This window comes from Scyliorhinus canicula, chromosome 26 (assembly GCF_902713615.1).
Source record: "Scyliorhinus canicula chromosome 26, sScyCan1.1, whole genome shotgun sequence".
Lineage (NCBI taxonomy): Eukaryota > Metazoa > Chordata > Chondrichthyes > Carcharhiniformes > Scyliorhinidae > Scyliorhinus > Scyliorhinus canicula.
In genome coordinates this window covers 2,427,196-2,444,587 of record NC_052171.1, presented here as the reverse complement: position 1 = coordinate 2,444,587, position 17,392 = coordinate 2,427,196, and the positions used below count along the sequence as shown (strand labels likewise).

The following is a 17,392-nucleotide window of genomic DNA, read 5'->3' as shown; positions in this document are numbered from 1 at the left end:
CCCCGTGTGCCTTGTGGAATATGAGCTTTCCCGCTGACGGATTGGGCCCATCAGCAGAGTAATAGATTCTGGCATACCTGGCCCAGATGGGAGCTGAGAATGAATAGTCCCTGCTGGAATCTGGAACGTACTGTGTATATAGTTTACTTTGGAATAAAACAAGTTTTTTCACGTTTTGGACTCATCCGAGGTCATTAAACTTTCATAATTTTAAAGGTCCTTAATAGTCAAGTAGGAAGAGAGACCCAGCCTGGGTCTTTCCTCATATGTACACCCACACATTTCTGCTACCATCCTGGTCAATCTTCTCTATATCCTTTCCAATGCCTCAACATCCTTCTCATAACAAAACAGCTTGCACTGAATGCAGTCCTCAAAGTGTGGCCAACAGGATTCCATGCAGGCTTCACGCAACTTACCGACTTGTCAATTCAATCCCTCTAGATATAATGTACAGTGCTTGGTTTGACTGTTTTTAAATCACATTACTGACCTGTGTTGCAATTTTTAGGATTGATATATTTTTACTCTGAGATTCCTTTCGACCCCACCCAGACTTACATCTTCCAATTAATGAGTAACTGTTGAACTTCTGGTGGCGACATGTCAATGGAGGTCGCATATTGGGTGGCACCTGCTAGAGCTTTCGTTCTTGGCTGTTTTCTTGGATTAGGGAGATAAATTTTATATGATTGATCTCCAGGAGGGTTGCAGAAACTAAAGGATGTCGAAAAACCAGGAGAAAAATACGGGACAAAAGATACGAACGACAGTCCACCGTCGAGCTTGAGTTTGGTGGGAGGAGAGGTAGCAGGAGCAAGCTTGCCGGATGGGGCTGCGCCCATTACAATGGACAAGCTAGTTCAGGGGCTGGTTTAGCACAGGGCTAAATAGCTGGCTTTTTAGTAGACCAATGCAGGCCAGCAGCGCAGGTTCGATTCCCGTACCAGCCCCCCCCCACACCCCCAGCCCCCCCCCCACACCCCCAGCCCCCCCCCACGCCCCCAGCCCCCCCCCACCCCACACCCCCAGCCCCCCCCCAGCCCCCCCCCCACCCCACACCCCCAGCCCCCCCCACCCCCAGCCCCCCCCCACCCACACCCCCAGCCCCCCCCCACACCCACACCCCCAGCCCCCCCCACCCACACCCCCAGCCCCCCCCCCCACACCCCCACACCATCCCCACCCCACCGAAAAGGCGCCGAATGTGGCGACTAGGGGCTTTTCACAGTAACTTCATTTGAGGCCTACTGGTGACAATAAGCGATTTTCATTTCATTTCATACTAGCCGAGGTGATGGCGGTGGAGTTTGAGTGGCTGTTGGCCAAGCAGTTTGATAAACATCGACAGGAAATGATGGCCTCGATCAAGGAGTTGAGCATGTGGGGGGAGGGGGTTCTGGCAGGGGTCACCTAGCTAGCCAACGCAGGTTGGCTGATGAACGTGAGCAATATGGGGGGGGAAAAGAGGCCATAACCGTCGGAGCCAGTGTGGACCAGGTGACGCTTCAGAAAGACTGGGGGAGTTAGGTTTTCCACTCAGGCTTCGATAGCTGGTCGCGGGGGTGACACTGGTGAGTGAGAGAGTTGTCAGATGGAGAATGTGGTTGCGGATCAGGGAGCAGGTACTTTATAGTAACGGGTGCTTTGGAGGAGAGGTTGGTAGTGTAGGGCAACATGTATACCCCCAATTGAGATGGGAATATACTAAGAGGGGTAGATGAATTGAGAGATCTTGGAGTACATAAGCCTCTAAAGACAGCAGTTCTGGTCAAGAAGATAGTGAAGAAAGCATATGGAATGCTCCCATCACTGATAGAGGTATAAGTATAAAAGTAAGGATTTTATGTTGGAATTGTGTAAGACACTGGTGAGGCCACAACTGAAATAGTGTGTGCAGTTCTGGTCACCACATTACACGAACAATGTAATTACACTGGAGAGTGCAGAGCAGCTTTACAAGAATATTAACAGGGCAAGAAAAGTATAGCTTCAGGGGCTGCAGTGCAGTGCAAGCCAGGGCCACCATAAGAACATAAGAACTAGGAGCAGGAGTAGGCCATCTGGCCCCTCGAGCCTGCTCCGCCATTCAATGAGATCATGGCTGATCTTTTGTGGACTCAGCTCCACTTTCCGGCCCGAACACCATAACCCTTAATCCCTTTATTCTTCAAAAAACTATCCATCTTTACCTTAAAAACATGTAATGAAGGAGCCTCAACTGCTTCACTGGGCAAGGAATTCCATAGATTCACAACCCTTTGGGTGAAGAAGTTCCTCCTAAACTCAGTTCTAAATCTACTTCCCCTTATTTTGAGGCTATGCCCCCTAGTTCTGCTGTCACCCGCCAGTGGAAACAACCTGCCCGCATCTATCCTATCTATTCCCTTCATAATTTTAAATGTTTCTATAAGATCCCCCCTCATCCTTCTAAATTCCAACGAGTACAGTCCCAGTCTACTCAACCTCTCCTCATAATCCAACCCCTTCAGCTCTGGGATTAACCTAGTGAATCTCCTCTGCACACCCTCCAGCGCCAGTACGTCCTTTCTCAAGTAAGGAGACCAAAACTGAACACAATACTCCAGGTGTGGCCGCACTAACACCTTATACAATTGCAACATAACCTCCCTAGTCTTAAACTCCATCCCTCTAGCAATGAAGGACAAAATTCCATTTGCCTTCTTAATCACCTGTTGCACTTGTAAACCAACCTTCTGTGACTCATGCACTAGCACACCCAAGTCTCTCTGAACAGCGGCATGCTTTAATATTTTATCGTTTAAATAATAATCCCGTTTGCTGTTATTCCTACGAAAATGGATAACCTCACATTTGTCAACATTGTATTCCATCTGCCAGACCCGAGCCCATTCACTTAACCTATCCAAATCCCTCTGCAGATTTCCAGTATCCTCTGCACTTTTCGCTTTACCACTCATCTTAGTGTCATCTGCAAACTTGGACACATTGCCCTTGGTCCCCAACTCCAAATCATCAATGTAAATTGTGAACAATTGTGGGCCCAACACGGATCCCTGAGGGACACCACTAGCTACTGATTGCCAACCAGAGAAACACCCATTTATCCCAACTCTTTGCTTTCTATTAATTAACCAATCCTCTATCCATGCTACTACTTTACCCTTAATGCCATGCATCTTTATCTTATGCAGCAACCTTTTGTGTGGCACCTTGTCAAAGGCTTTCTGGAAATCCAGATATACCACATCCATCGGCTCCCCGTTATCTACTGCACTGGTAATGTCCTCAAAATGCAGCCCGTTAGTTGGGTACGGGAGGGTGTCCTTTGCAAACTGAAAGAGACTCCACTCTCTCAATGTTCAGTTGGCAGAGAACCACTATAACAATGTCCAAGCAGTGACCAGAATCATAATTGAGAGGTGGATCGGCGTCCTGAAGATGTACTTCAGGGTCGCTCTGAAGGATTCCTCCAATACAGTCCTAGGGCGGTCTACCACATTTTGGTGGTCATCATCCTTCACAGCATGGTGCAGCAGAGGGGCGAAATGCTGAAGGAGGAAGAATTGTAGGTCTCAGACGACAGTGAGAGCCAGGATGGGCAGTGCATGGGGCCAGAACAGCCACAGGAGGCCGCACAACATGTTTGAGAGGGCTGCGGTGCACACGGGCAATCTAATCGCCTCAGTTTACCAGCTCGGCGGCCTGGTCACCAGCAGCTTGAACATTCTGTCCCACCCCCACTGGCCAGTCACTCCCTCCCCGTCCAGCTTCCCAGCACACCAAGCACCCCCCCCCCCACCCCCAGCACATCCCTCTGCGCTGCCCACCTGGTTCACTGCAGGAAGCTGGCCCTGGGTTGACAGTATCAGTGAGACTGGTCCAGGTGATGAAAGATGATGATCACCCACTCCGCACGAGTTCTGGAGTTCCGCATCATTTGACAAAATATGACTCTGCCATCAGCAGCACATTCCACATCCCCTCAGTGATATCTACATGCTTGCTTGCCATTCCATTTCACGGTCCCATTGTGCCCCTCAGGGGGCAGTGGTCGGGACCAGGGCTGTCATGCTGTCTCAGAGGGTGGCCCCGGGGGTGGCCTACAATGCTCTTCTGACCACTACATCAGAAGTGGACGCAGGTTGCTGTGTATCTCACCCTGTGAACTGGGTCACCTTTGGCGGCCATCCTCTAGAGCGACTGGTCCTGGCTGTCTTCTGGGTGCCATGGTTGGCATGGTGCTACCCTGTTCTGTCTGCTGCCCATGTGATGTATCAGGGACAGATGGGCAGATTTAGAGGCGCTGTGGCGTTCCAGCACCTCCCTGCGAGAGTGAATGCACAGGCCCCATCTCCTCCTCGGGGTGCCCAATGGACCCTGGGCTACTCTTGGGGACGGGTATGTGGCCGGAGTGAGCTCCACAGGCTCCACCATCACCTGGAAACTAACATTCAAACCCAAGTCCTCAGCACCGTAGTCCCAGTGCTAACCACTGTGCCACCGTGCTGCCCTGCCCAATAATAATGACCCATATTTGGAAAGGCTAAGCCTCCTGACTGTCGCCTTCTCTGAAAGTACCACCCTCCGAATCCTTGCCACCTTATGTTCCCACACAAACAACAAAATCAACCGTTCACCAGCTAAACTGTTTCGGCAAAAAGACCGGGGGCGGGATTGTCCGACCCCCTCCGCCGGGTCGGAGAATCACTGGGAGTCGGCGTGAATCCCGCCTCCGCCGGCCTCTGAATTCTCGAACCCCCCAAAAGTCGCAGAGGCGGGAATCGCGCCGCCCACCTCGGAGAATGGCGGGGACCGGCGCAACACTATGGACCTCAGGAGTGCCCGGATTTTCCCAGTCGGATGGGCCGGCGTAAATTGAACCACCTATATAACAGCGTCAACCAGTGCTGATGGTTGACACCGAACAGCGTGGAGGTAGGTCACGGCGTGGGGTGGCCGCAGGAGAAGTGAGGGCGTGGCCGCAGTCGGGGGATGTGTGGAGGGGGTGTGTCTGTGTGTGGAAGTGGCGAGTGCCGGGGAGGGGGCGAGTGCCGGAGTGAGCGGGCGAGTGCCGGGGTGAGGGGGCGAGTGCCGGGGTGAGGGGGCGAGTGCCGGGGAGTGGGGAAAGAGGGCGAGTGCCAGGGAGAGGGCGAGTGCCGGGGTGAGGTGGCAAGTGCCAGGGAGCAGGTGAGTGCCGGGGAGAAGGGAAGAGGGCGAGTGCCAGAGAGGGGGCGAGTGCCGGGGAGGTGGGAGTGGGTGAGTGCCGGGGAGGGGGCGAGTGCCGGGGTGAGGGGGCCAGTGCCGGGGTGAGGGGGCCAGTGCCGGGGTGAGGGGGCGAGTGCCGAGGTGAGGGGGCGAGTGCCGAGGTGAGGGGGCGAGTGCCGAGGTGAGGGGGCGAGTGCAGAGGTGAGGGGGCGAGTGCAGAGGTGAGGGGGCGAGTGCAGAGGTGAGGGGGCGAGTGCAGAGGTGAGGGGGCGAGTGCAGAGGTGAGGGGGCGAGTGCAGAGGTGAGGGGGCGAGTGCAGAGGTGAGGGGGCGAGTGCCGGGGTGAGGGGGCGAGTGCCGAGGTGAGGGGGGGGTGTGTGCCGGGGTGAGAAGAGGGAGAGTGCCGGGGTGAGGAAGCGAGTGCCGGGGTGAGGAAGCGAGTGCCGGTGGTGGGAGGAAGCGAGTGCCGGGGTGAGGGGAAGCGAGTGCCGGGGTGAGGAAGCGAGGTGCCGGGGTGAGGAAGCGAGTGCCGGGGTGGAGGAAGCGAGTGTCCGGGGTGAGGAAGCGAGTGCCGGGGTGAGGAAGAGGTTTTAGTGCAGCGGTGCCGGGTGAGGACAGCGATGCCGGGGTGGAGGCAAGCGAGTGCCGGGTGAGGAAGCGAGTGCCGGGGTGAGGAAGCGAGTGCCGGGGTGAGGAAGCGAGTGCCGGGGTGAGGATAGCGAGTGCCGGGGTGAGGAAGCGAGTGCCGGGGTGAGGAAGCGAGTGCCGGGGTGAGGAAGCGAGTGCCGGGGTGAGGAAGCGAGTGCCGGGGTGAGGAAGCGAGTGCCGGGGTGAGGAAGCGAGTGCCCGGGGTGAGGAAGCGAGTGCCGGGGTGAGGGAAGCGAGTGCCGGGGTGAGGAAGCGAGTGCCGGGGTGAGGAAGCGAGTGCCGGGGTGAGGAAGCGAGTGCCGGGGTGAGGAAGCGAGTGCCGGGGTGAGGAAGCGAGTGCCGGGGTGAGGAAGCGAGTGCCGGGGTGAGGAAGCGAGTGCCGGGGTGAGGAAGCGAGTGCCGGGGTGAGGAAGCGAGTGCCGGGGTGAGGAAGCGAGTGCCGGGGTGAGGAAGCGAGTGCCGGGGTGAGGAAGCGAGTGCCGGGGTGAGGAAGCGAGTGCCGGGGTGAGGAAGCGAGTGCCGGGGTGAGGAAGCGAGTGCCGGGGTGAGGAAGCGAGTGCCGGGGTGAGGAAGCGAGTGCCGGGGTGAGGAAGCGAGTGCCGGGGTGAGGAAGCGAGTGCCGGGGTGAGGAAGCGAGTGCCGGGGTGAGGAAGCGAGTGCCGGGGTGAGGAAGCGAGTGCCGGGGTGAGGAAGCGAGTGCCGGGGTGAGGAAGCGAGTGCCGGGGTGAGGAAGCGAGTGCCGGGGTGAGGAAGCGAGTGCCGGGGTGAGGAAGCGAGTGCCGGGGTGAGGAAGCGAGTGCCCGGGGTGAGGAAGCGAGTGCCGGGGTGAGGAAGCGAGTGCCGGGGTGGGAGGGGAAGCGAGAGTGCCGGGGTGAGGAAGCGAGTGCCGGGGTGAGGCAGCGAGTGCCGGGGTGAGGACGCGAGTGCCGGGGTTGAGGGAAGCGAGTGCCGGGGTGAGGGAAGCGAGTGCGGGGTGAGGAAGCGAGTGACGGGAGGGGCGAGTGCGCGGGGAGGGGGGGAGTGGGCGGAGTGCCGGTGAGGGGGCGAGTGCCGGGGTGAGGTGGGCGAGTGCCGGGGTGAGGGGTGCGAGGTGCCGGGGTGAGGGGGCGAGTGCCGGGGTGGGAGGGGGCGAGTGCCGGGGTGAGGGGGCGAGTGCCGGGGTGAGGGGGCGAGTGCCGGGGTGAGGGGGCGAGTGCCGGGGTGAGGGGGCGAGTGCCGGGGGAGGGGGCGAGTGCCGGGGTGAGGGGGCGAGTGCCGGGGTGAGGGGGCGAGTGCAGGGGTGAGGGGGCGAGTGCCGGGGTGAGGGGGCGAGTGCCGGGGTGAGGGGGCGAGTGCCGGGGTGAGGGGGCGAGTGCCGGGGTGAGGGGGCGAGTGCCGGGGTGAGGGGGCGAGTGCCGGGGTGAGGGGGCGAGTGCCGGGGTGAGGGGGGCGAGTGCCGGGGTGAGGGGGCGAGTGCCGGGGTGAGGGGGGCGAGTGCCGGGGTGAGGGGGCGAGTGCCGGGGTGAGGGGGCGAGTGCCGGGGTGAGGGGGCGAGTGTCGGGGTGAGGGGGCGAGTGCCGGGGTGAGGGGGCGAGTGCCGGGGTGAGGGGGCGAGTGCCGGGGTGAGGGGGCGAGTGCCGGGGTGAGGGGGCGAGTGCCGGGGTGAGGGGGATTCTGCACCTTCCGGGCGGCCTGACGCCGGAGTGGTTCACGCTACTCTTTGGCGTCGGTAAGGCCCGCCCCGCCGTTTGGGGGAATCCCGGCCCATGTACCTAAAGTGGGTAGTTGCCACTCGAATGGCAACCCACCCAAAACTATTCACGCTCCCAAAGAAGACATCACAAAACACTCACTCTTTCTCAAATGTATTTTACAGCCTGAAAAATCCCCAAATCTCCAAGCAGTCTCACTATCTTCTCCACCAAAGAGCCAGGTTGGAGAAATACAGCAGATCAGCATACAGAGAAACCCTATGCTCCACACCCCCCTCACTATCCCCTTCCATTTATCTGAGCATCTCAAGTGCTCAAAACTGCGGAAGCCTCAGAAGAATGAAATGAAAATCGCTTATTGTCACAAGTAGGCTTCAAATGAAGCCACATTCCGGCGCCTAGGAGAGGAGACTGGTACGGGAATTGAACCCGCACTGCTGGCCTGCATTGGTCTGCTTTAAAATCCAGCTATTTAGCTCTGTGCTAACCAGGCCCAAGTTGGATACTGTCTTTAAATTTTTTAATTAACCACGGGTGGTGCGACCTCCCCTTGGAATTTTTCTTTCTAATTGGAATGTACGTATACTGTGTATTCTGAAATACCTCCTTAAATGTCTGCACCCCCTCAACTGTGACAGTGCTGGACTCAGTCCACAGCCGCCACGCGAGATCCCCGAACGGTGTGAGCACATCTGTCCCACGTCTTCGGGGACTCGGCTCAGGTGACAGCCTGAGGCTATCCATACGGTGTGCACCATTTTTGAGAGGGGGGGGGAGCATTGCAAAAACAGCACCGCCGATTCTGCCGTAAACGGGAATTCTCCGTCCGATTGCCTAATGAGATTTCGCCGTCGGCTAATCCATCTCATTGCGTTTGAGCTTGGTAAGATGCAATAAATGCGAGGAGCAGTAATGGAAGGAGAATACCAGGCATTTTGCAGAAAAGCAGTTTAGCGGAGTTTTCAATTGGGATGTGACTAGAAGTCAAGCATCTTCTCACTGCAGTTCAGTTAAAGGTTTGACTGAGAACAGACGAGAAGCAGATTTGCCTGTGAACAGGATAGGCAATTTAAACAGGGAGTTGAGATAGACAGGAGCTTGCAGTTGCTTTCAGAAGTCAAACCACAAAGACAGTTTCCGAAGACTTCAGCCAGAGACCGGCATCGTTCTAACAGGATTCAGGGTTATCTCTTAAAACATAGAGCGAGCACTTTCGATAATCTGCATACTTTTTATACAAAAGGGATGAGTCCTGGAAATCGAGTTGAGCACCAAGTAAATAACTGTTCAGACGGCATATCCTCCGACATGACAGTTTTAAGCAGATAGTGATTGACACAGAGATTCTGGCTGAGACAATAGAAATCAGCACTGCTTTGGAAAGCAGTGTGTACTCAACGAATAACACCATGACACAAGTTGCAGCCAAAGGTTCTGGTGCATTTAATCCCCCCCACCCCACAGAATGATTTTTGGAAAAGTTCTTTGCCCCCAGAACATTTTTTTGGAAAAGATGAGATTCTGCAGTTCTGTTGCAGGCAGTCTATTCTACCATAATTTCAATAATTGTCTCACTAACAAAGGGTCAAACAAGCTGACACTCTATAAACCAAGTGCTGCACGGTGAAAAATAATTCTATGCAGACTTACGGTTTCAGGTGAATGTCAGAAAATCACTGCACCTAGACCTCAAGCTTGTGTTTCAGTCCCATGGCTTACATGCCTCAGTCATAGGGCACTGATTTGAGCAATATTTTCGACAACTGTCCAGGAGCACCCAAAAAACAGTGGAAAATATTGCTTGCTAAGTTTATATCAAACATAGTTCAAAATGATAATCATAAGGCAAGTCATAACACTTGGTTACAAATGCAACTACCTTTTGCAAGTAGAAGGTCAATATCCATTTCAGTGGTTTCATCTGGACTGTGGCTTTTTAAATAAGATCAGCCCAAACAATAGCATCTTTGTCGCATTTATTGACTTTTGAATCTTACAATTCCAACTTGACAATTCCAACTTGATTAAAGTGTTTATCCCTTAATTCCTGCACCTGATAGCTTGACCACCCTTTTCAACAGTTTTTCTTGCGAAGCTCAACTTAATTTGGAAATTTGACCGTTGTTAGTGTATGTATTTAGGTTACACAACTAATACACGGAAGAAATTAGTATTGAAAGAGAGTAACACATTCATGGGCCTACCTGAGAAACTTTGGAGAACTGATTAACTCGCCTGTCGCCAGTTTTATGAATGCTGCACTATACCAAATTTAATAACTTAACATTTCCATTAGGGGCAAGGTGAAGACGAACAGCCAACTGCATTAGACCTTGTATATTATCTTGACTAGGAATGTTGATTACAGAAGTCTTCCCAAGTGCTGAATCGGATGGTATTGTTTAATTCAGCTGTTCAAACACGATTGAGCACATATTTTGCTGCCAGTGCAACCACTGGTGATCCAGTCGGTATCCCAGGAAATGGGCCAGAAGATCCCGCAATGTCAATATGAGAGTAGCAAAGAGGTTTTTCAGAATCTATTCCATGCTGAAAGAGAAGATTTGATTTAGTGCAAAGGTTTCAAGGTAGGAACAAAAATGTAATCATTTTGAATGAGGCTGCATGTAACATGATGCTCCATCCCACATTCGAATCAACCCTTTGAAACGAAGCAGTCTACTTTCCTTTTATGTGCTTCTATAGAAATCCATTATTTGTCTCTTTTTGGAAAGGTTTCTTGCCCCCAAATTGTTTTTTTGGAAAAGTTTCTTGAAAGAGCAAAAGATACATTAAAATTGTGATCTAGCTTGGAATGTTATAGGTCAAGCCTATCTTCATCAGTTATACATGCATTGGGATTCCTCCAGCTCCACGTAAATGGGGCCTGAGCCACATGCTCACCAAGCAAGTTAGACACCAAAATATGGGGCATAGCTATCCTGCGGGATAACGGTGACCGTGATTATATTATTGCTCGTGTGTATGGTGCTCAAACGGACCAAAGGTTGCCATTTGCAGAGCAAGAGCCTAGTTTGCCTCAAAACTACCCAGGAAGAGTAAGCTTTCTAAGATTTGAGCAACAGTTGAAGCTGGCCATTTCACACTGGAAGTACTCAGCCACAATACAAGTGGTGTTGTCCACTAACACAATGCTGCCTTCAAGCTCGAATGTTCTGGCCACCACTCAAATAATTTGACAAACAAATTTCAGGTACACTGGTGATACATTCCAATGACTGGCAGATTGCATCAAACAGCACATTCTTTTGGCTGTTGCTAACAGGCAGAGTACTGCCCACACTCAAAGCAGCATGTAAGCTTACAAAACTCCATAACTAGCCAGTAATATTTTGTTTGCTGAACAAACGAGTGTCTGTGCCGCCTTTGAATGAACAAAGGCTTGTGGGTACAATAGTACGCTGGTATTTAATGAAGAAGCCACTATGTAGATTACATGTCTGCTCAGTAACAAGGTCGTGCTTTGATGTTCTACCCTGCTCCCATCCAATTAACGGTGTCATAGCCGACTATAGTGGAAAGACAATCAAGGTCTCAAACCTAGTGGTTGCTTTTCAGGGAAAAGGGGAGGGGGGGTGGTGGTGCTGAGGGTGGGTGGGGGTGCGGGGGGCGTTGGAGGCCGATGGTGTGGGGTGCATATGTTGGAGGTGGAACTGGCTAGAGCCCCCAGGGTAAGCGGAGGCCACCCCCGGGGCCACCTTCTGAGGCACCATGGACCCACCTAGTGGGTGGCTCACTGCTCTGGTCCTGACCACTGCCCCTCAGGGCCACAATGGGACCATGAAATGGAATGGCAAGCAAGCATGTAGATATCACCGAGGGGACGTGGCATGTGCTGCTCATTGCAGAGTCACATTTTGTCAAATGATGCGGAACTCCAGAACTCGTGCGGAGTGTGTGATCATCATCTTTCATCACCTGGACCAGTCTCACTGATACTGTCAACCCAGGGCCAGCTTCCTGCAGTGAACCAGGTGGGCAACGCAGAGGGATGTGTGGGTGCTGGGGGGAGTGGGGGAGGGGGGAAATTGCGTGGAGCGCTGGGAAACCGGACAGGGGAGGGAGTGACTGGCCAGTGGTGGTGGGACAGAATGTTCAAGCTGCTGGTGACTAGGCCGCCGAGCTGGTAAACACGGAGGCGATTAGATTGCCCGTGTGCACCGCAGCCCTCTCACACATGTTGTGCGGCCTCCTGTGGCTGTTCTGGCCCCATGCCCTGCCCATCCTGGCTCTCCCTGTCGTTCGAGGCCTACAATCCATGTTGTTGATGGCTTTATCTTAGCTAATTAATCAAAACAATTCTGTGTACTTCACATATCTTCAATAGTTGGGCAGTTGCAGAGAGCACACTTAAGACTAGAAGTTTTGGACATGAGTGATTGCCAATTAAATTACACAAAGGCAGGGTAAGAAATGACCAACTTGTGATTCCTCCCATTGGCGAGACTGGCAAATTCACTTTCAATTTAAAAGCTCTTAACTGGTCACTTATATACAACATACAATTTGCAAGCTATTTAACACAATGACAATCTCCAGGAAGCAACGAATGCTACCTTATCTAGGCCAGAAGCCATGATGAGGAAAGCTGCAGGGGACTGATGCCCACGTGGTGTGGCGCTGGATGGTTCGTTGTTGCACTGCAGAATCTCTTCATACTCTGATTTCCCTTTGTGAAAATCATAGTCTTCACGCCGAATGGTGGAGATTTCAAAAGGATCAGCCGCTTCATGACCAGCTAACAGGAAAAATGCAACATTAAAATGAGAAAAAAATGGTTTTGAAATAAAAATGTTTGGTCACTAACAAGTCAACATTCCTGCCATTGCAACAGACCTGACCTTAAGGAGTTGCAAACCAAGCTCGTCCAAAAGAGAAAGCAAAGGACAAGCAGGGGGTAGGGGAAAGAAAAACATGGCCGCACTTCAAATTTGTAGTCTCAATTATAGCATATCCTTAACAATACTGCGTCCATTCTCCCCGTGTCTGCGTGGGTTTCACCCCCACAACCCAAAAGTTGTGCAGGATAGGTGGATTGGCCACGCTAAATTGCCCCTTAATTGGAAAAAATAATTGGGTACTCTAAATTTATTTTTTTTAAAAACAAAAAAACAATACTGCATCAAGGTACATATTTTTTAAAAAAGAGGGCAGCACGGTGGCGCAATAGTTAGTAATGCTGCCTCACGGCGCCGAGGTCCCAGGTTCGATCCCAGCCCTGGCTCACTGTCCGTGCGAAGTTTGCATATTCTCCCCGTGTTTGCGTGGGTTTTGCCCCCACAACCCAAAGATGTGCAGGGTCGGTGAATTGGCCATTCTAAATTGCCCCTTGATTGGAAAAATGAATTGGGTACTCTAAATTTAAAAAAAAGAGAGCAACTATAATTTGTCAACATTTGTTTTTCTGATCAGTAGTATACAAAGCAAGCAGCAAGAGAGCTTTCAGCATTCACTTAACTCCACAAATTCTAGATCCGATTACTTATTGCTTTCCTTGCCACTAACTAGTTTTCCACCTTGCACTATGTACATTTATATAGGATATCAAAAAAAGGTATCAGTACACGATTATGCTCTGCTCAAGCCTCCTCCTATTTTGCATTGTAACTCTATTCCCATGGCTGCTTTTTGCTTTTTTTGTTTCCCCTAAAATTCATCAATCCAATCGTTTCAACCACTCACTAGAGGAGTCATTTCTCAGACTTCTATGGCCTCAGCCATTTCTTCAAATTCATATTGGATTCCTAAAACCCTGATCCCTGAACAGCAATAGACCAAACTCAACGTTGCTTCACAACGCCAAGGACCCGGCTTGACTCCCGGCCTGGGCCACTGTCCGTGCGGACCCCATACCCTTCCCCCGTGCCCGAGGGGGTTTCCTCTGGGTGCTCCGGCTTCCTTACACAAGTCCCAGAAGATGTGCCCACCAGGTGAACCGGACACTCTGAACTCTCCCCCAGTGCACCCGAACAGGTGCCAGAGTGCGGCGACGAGGGCATCCTCACAGCAACATCAATGTAAACCCATCCGTGACACTAATAAAGATTATTATTAATATCCTGGTACTTGTTTCCAAGAACCATTTTGATCTCACCATTCTCCAGTCCCAAATGCGAGCAAGGATCCTTGCACTTTGAACTCCTATCTCCTGTGCCTGCCTCCCTCAAACCAGAGTTAATTTTGAGTCATCTTGGACCATGTACTAACTTTGCAAGCAAATACCATAAATTTGGCATATGCCTTTCCTATATCAGATTACACAGGCATAACCAAAGCACACAAAGCTGCTTAAAAAAATCCCACATTCATCAAGGGCAAAGAAGGAAATTATAGATGTTCAATCATATCACTTACTCAAAAGTTCATTCAGAATACCCAGTGTGCTAAACACCTCAAGAGATACGGAGAGCAAAATTACTCTTACCTGCTTGAAGTTCTAGAGCAGTCTTTGCCCACTTAGCAGGGCCATTATCCATAATGATCTGTAACAAAAGATAAACATGGGAGTTCAAGGAATGTTTTTTAAAATATTTAATTCAAGCAAGATTTTCAAAAACAATATAGCAACTCCCAACCGCGTATGAGAGCCCAAGTGCACCCACAACCCCTCCCCTCCAGAACACAAAATCTTAAATCAAGACAAAAAGACAACCCCCCCTCCCTCACAGCAGATGGTAACCTGAAATAGGAGAGGTCAGGCTGCCACGGGATTGAAGCTTTCCATTGACCCCCTCATGGTGTACTTGATCTTCTGAAGCTGCAAAAATTCCATCAGGTCCCCCAACCAAGCCGAGGCCTTAGGTGGACCTCCACTGAAGAAGGAAGTGCCTCCGGGCTACTAATGAGGTGAAGGCTCGGACTTCTGCACTCGTCCCTATGTGCAACACTGGCGAGTCCAATGTTCCAAAAGTAGCCACCAACAGGCTCGGCTCCAGCTTGTTGCCCAAAATCCCTGACATTGTATCAAAAAAGGAGACTCAGAAACCAGCAAGCTTGGGCAAGTCTAAAACATGTGCGTGTGGTTCTCCAGCCCTCTTTAACACTGCTCACATCTATCCTCCACCCATGGGAAGAATCCACTCATACATGCTCTAGTTAGGTGCGCCTTTGGACTACCTTAAATTGGATCAGGCTTAACCTCGCACATGAGGATGTGAAGTTGACCCTGTGAAGAGCCTCACTCACATTCTCCCGCCATCGCCCCAACCCCCGAGTCGAAGACCAAAGCTCACCCTCCCACTTCCTCTTTACTACCTCGACTAACACCTGCTACGTTGCCAACATCTGTCCATAGACATCCAAAATTTTACTCTCCCTAACTCAGCCAATGACAGGATCCTGTCAATATGCAAGGGTGACAGAACCAGAGCAAATAAAGGAAGCTCCTTGCGTAAAAATATCACACAATTGAATACATTCCCTCTCAGAGGCTGGTCTCTGGGAGGCTGGAAATTTTCTAGCAACTAGTCCTGGTTGGCTAACCCATCCTCCAGAAACACGTCCTTAAACTCTCCAACCCCTCCCTCTCTCTCTCGCCTGAAACGATGCATCTAAGCCAGGCAGCACAAACCTATGTTCCCTGCAAATCGGAGCCAGTATTGGCCTAGAACTCAGTTTAAAATGCTGCCTATTTGAGTCTTCAAAGTGGCCATCAGCGTCTCAAAGAGAAACTAGCAGGGAAACGGGAATGGTGCAGTAACCAGGGCCCTCAGGCTTGACTCTATGCATGAAACTTCCAACTGCTCCATACAGGATTGGCTGTCTGACAGAAGGCAGAGAGTTGGGATAAAAGGTTCTTTTTCGGAATGGCAGCCGGTGACCAGTGGTGTCCCACAGGGTTCAGTGTTGGGGCCGCAGCTGTTCACCATATATATTAATGATCTGGATGAAGGGACTGGGGGCATTCTAGAGAAGTTTGCTGATGATACGAAGTTAGGTGGTCAGGCAGGTAGTGCTGAGGAAGTGGGGAGGCTGCAGAAGGATCTAGACAGTTTGGGAGAGTGGTGCAGGAAATGGCTGATGCATTTCAACGTGAGAAAATGTGAGGTCTTGCACTTTGGAAAAAAGAATCCAAGCATAGACTACTTTCTAAACGGTGAGAAAATTCATAATGCCAAAGTACAAAGGGATCTGGGAGTGCTAGTCGAGGATTCCCTAAAGGTAAACATGCAGGTTGAATCCGTGATTAAGAAAGCGAATGCTATGTTGTCATTTATCTCAAGAGGGTTGGAATATAAAAGCAGCGATGTGCTACTGAGCCTTTATAAGGCTCTGGTTAGGCCCCATTTGGAGTACTGTGTCCAGTTTTGGGCCCCACATCTCAGGAAGGACATACTGGCACTGGAGCGTGTCCAGCGGAGATTCACACGGATGATCCCTGGAATGGCGGGTCTAGCATATGAGGAACGGCTGGCGTTCCTGGGATTGTATTCATTGGAGTTCAGAAGGTTAAGGGGAGATCTAATAGAAACTTACAAGATAATACATGGCTTAGAAAGGATGGACGCAAAGAAACTGTTTCCGTTAGGCGAGGAGTCGAGGACCCGTGGGCACAGCCTTAGAATTAGAGGGGGTAAATTCAAAACAGAAATGCGGAGACATTTCTTCAGCCAGAGAGTGGTGGGCCTGTGGAATTCATTGCCGCAGAGTGCAGTGGAGGCCGGGACGCTAAATGGCTTCAAGGCAGAGATAGATAAATTCTTGATGTCGCGAGGAATTAAGGGCTATGGGGAGAATGCTGGGAGGTGGAGTTGAAATGCCCATCAGCCATGATTGAATGGCGGAGTGGACTCGATGGGCCGAATGGCCTTACTTCCACTCCTATGTCTTATGGTCTTAGGGTCTGGATCCTTGAACCACTACACCTTATAATATTTGCCGCACAATACTAACATAACAGATTAGGCAGTGCCAACTGTCATGTGAGAGTACCTATAAGAAATGGGTGTGTACATAAATATCTGTAGTGAGAGTACCTTTAACAAATGGGTGTTTATTACTGCAGTGATGTCAGAGAGTGGGTGGAGCTGGGCTGATCAATTTTTTACTTTCGTTTTAGGCTGTTTGCTGCAGGGTGTGTTTTAGTTTTGTTTTCAGTGTTGGAGCTGAAGCCAGACAGAGCAGGTGTATTGTTGATCTCTGCCATGAAAAGACTATCTCTTGATCATTTGGTGAATTCAGAATTATAAATGTTCTCAGTAGTGAATGTAAACCTAATGTTCTTCTGGTAAAAGGTGTTTTAAGTCTTATGGATGTTAAAAGGAGAGCTTAAAGGAGTACTTAGTGTTGTATTCTTTGGGGGTTGTATTTGAATTAATGGTTGCTAAGATGTTCACTCTATGTTTTAAAAAGGTTAACTTCAGTTCATAGAATAAACATTCTTTTGCTTTAAAAAATACTTTTCCATTTCTGCTGTACCACACCTGTAGAGTGGGCCTTGTGCTCTCCATATAACAATCTATTAAAAGTTGTGGGTCAGGTGAACCCTGGCCCATAACACAATCCCGACTGCCTATTCGCCGCAAAGTAGTAACATAACAGATTAGGTAGTGCCAACCCTGACTGCCTATTCCTTTGCAAAAACATCCTACGAACCCATCCCAGCCCAAACAAAAGCAGATGTCAATTTATTAACCCTAGAAAAGTAAGCCTTGAGAAGAAAGACTGGGAGACACTGGAACAAAAATAAAAACCTCGGGAGAATATTCATCTTCACCGTCCGCACCCTTCCCGTTAAGGTCAGGGAGGCATCCCTACCTTTTCAAATCGGCCTTCATCCCATCTACCAGACTAGCAAAGTTACATTTATGGAGCTTGGCCCAATCACAGGCCACCCGGATTCCC

At 51.1% G+C, this 17,392-nt stretch overlaps 1 protein-coding gene across 1 annotated transcript in view; it reads right to left on the bottom strand.

The window, feature by feature from the left end:
- Window positions 1–9,489: 9,489 nt before the first annotated feature.
- zgc:152830 (uncharacterized protein LOC767682 homolog) overlaps window positions 9,490–17,392 on the bottom strand; it is a 52,711-nt gene continuing 44,808 nt past the window's right edge. Inside the window, exons 15-17 of the mRNA XM_038785164.1 lie at window positions 13,974–14,031; window positions 12,106–12,287; window positions 9,490–10,078 (exon numbers count right to left, since the gene is read on the bottom strand). Of these exons, the coding sequence (XP_038641092.1) occupies window positions 9,944–10,078; window positions 12,106–12,287; window positions 13,974–14,031 (375 nt within the window). The 3' untranslated portion in view covers window positions 9,490–9,943. The remainder of the gene's footprint in view (window positions 10,079–12,105; window positions 12,288–13,973; window positions 14,032–17,392) is intronic.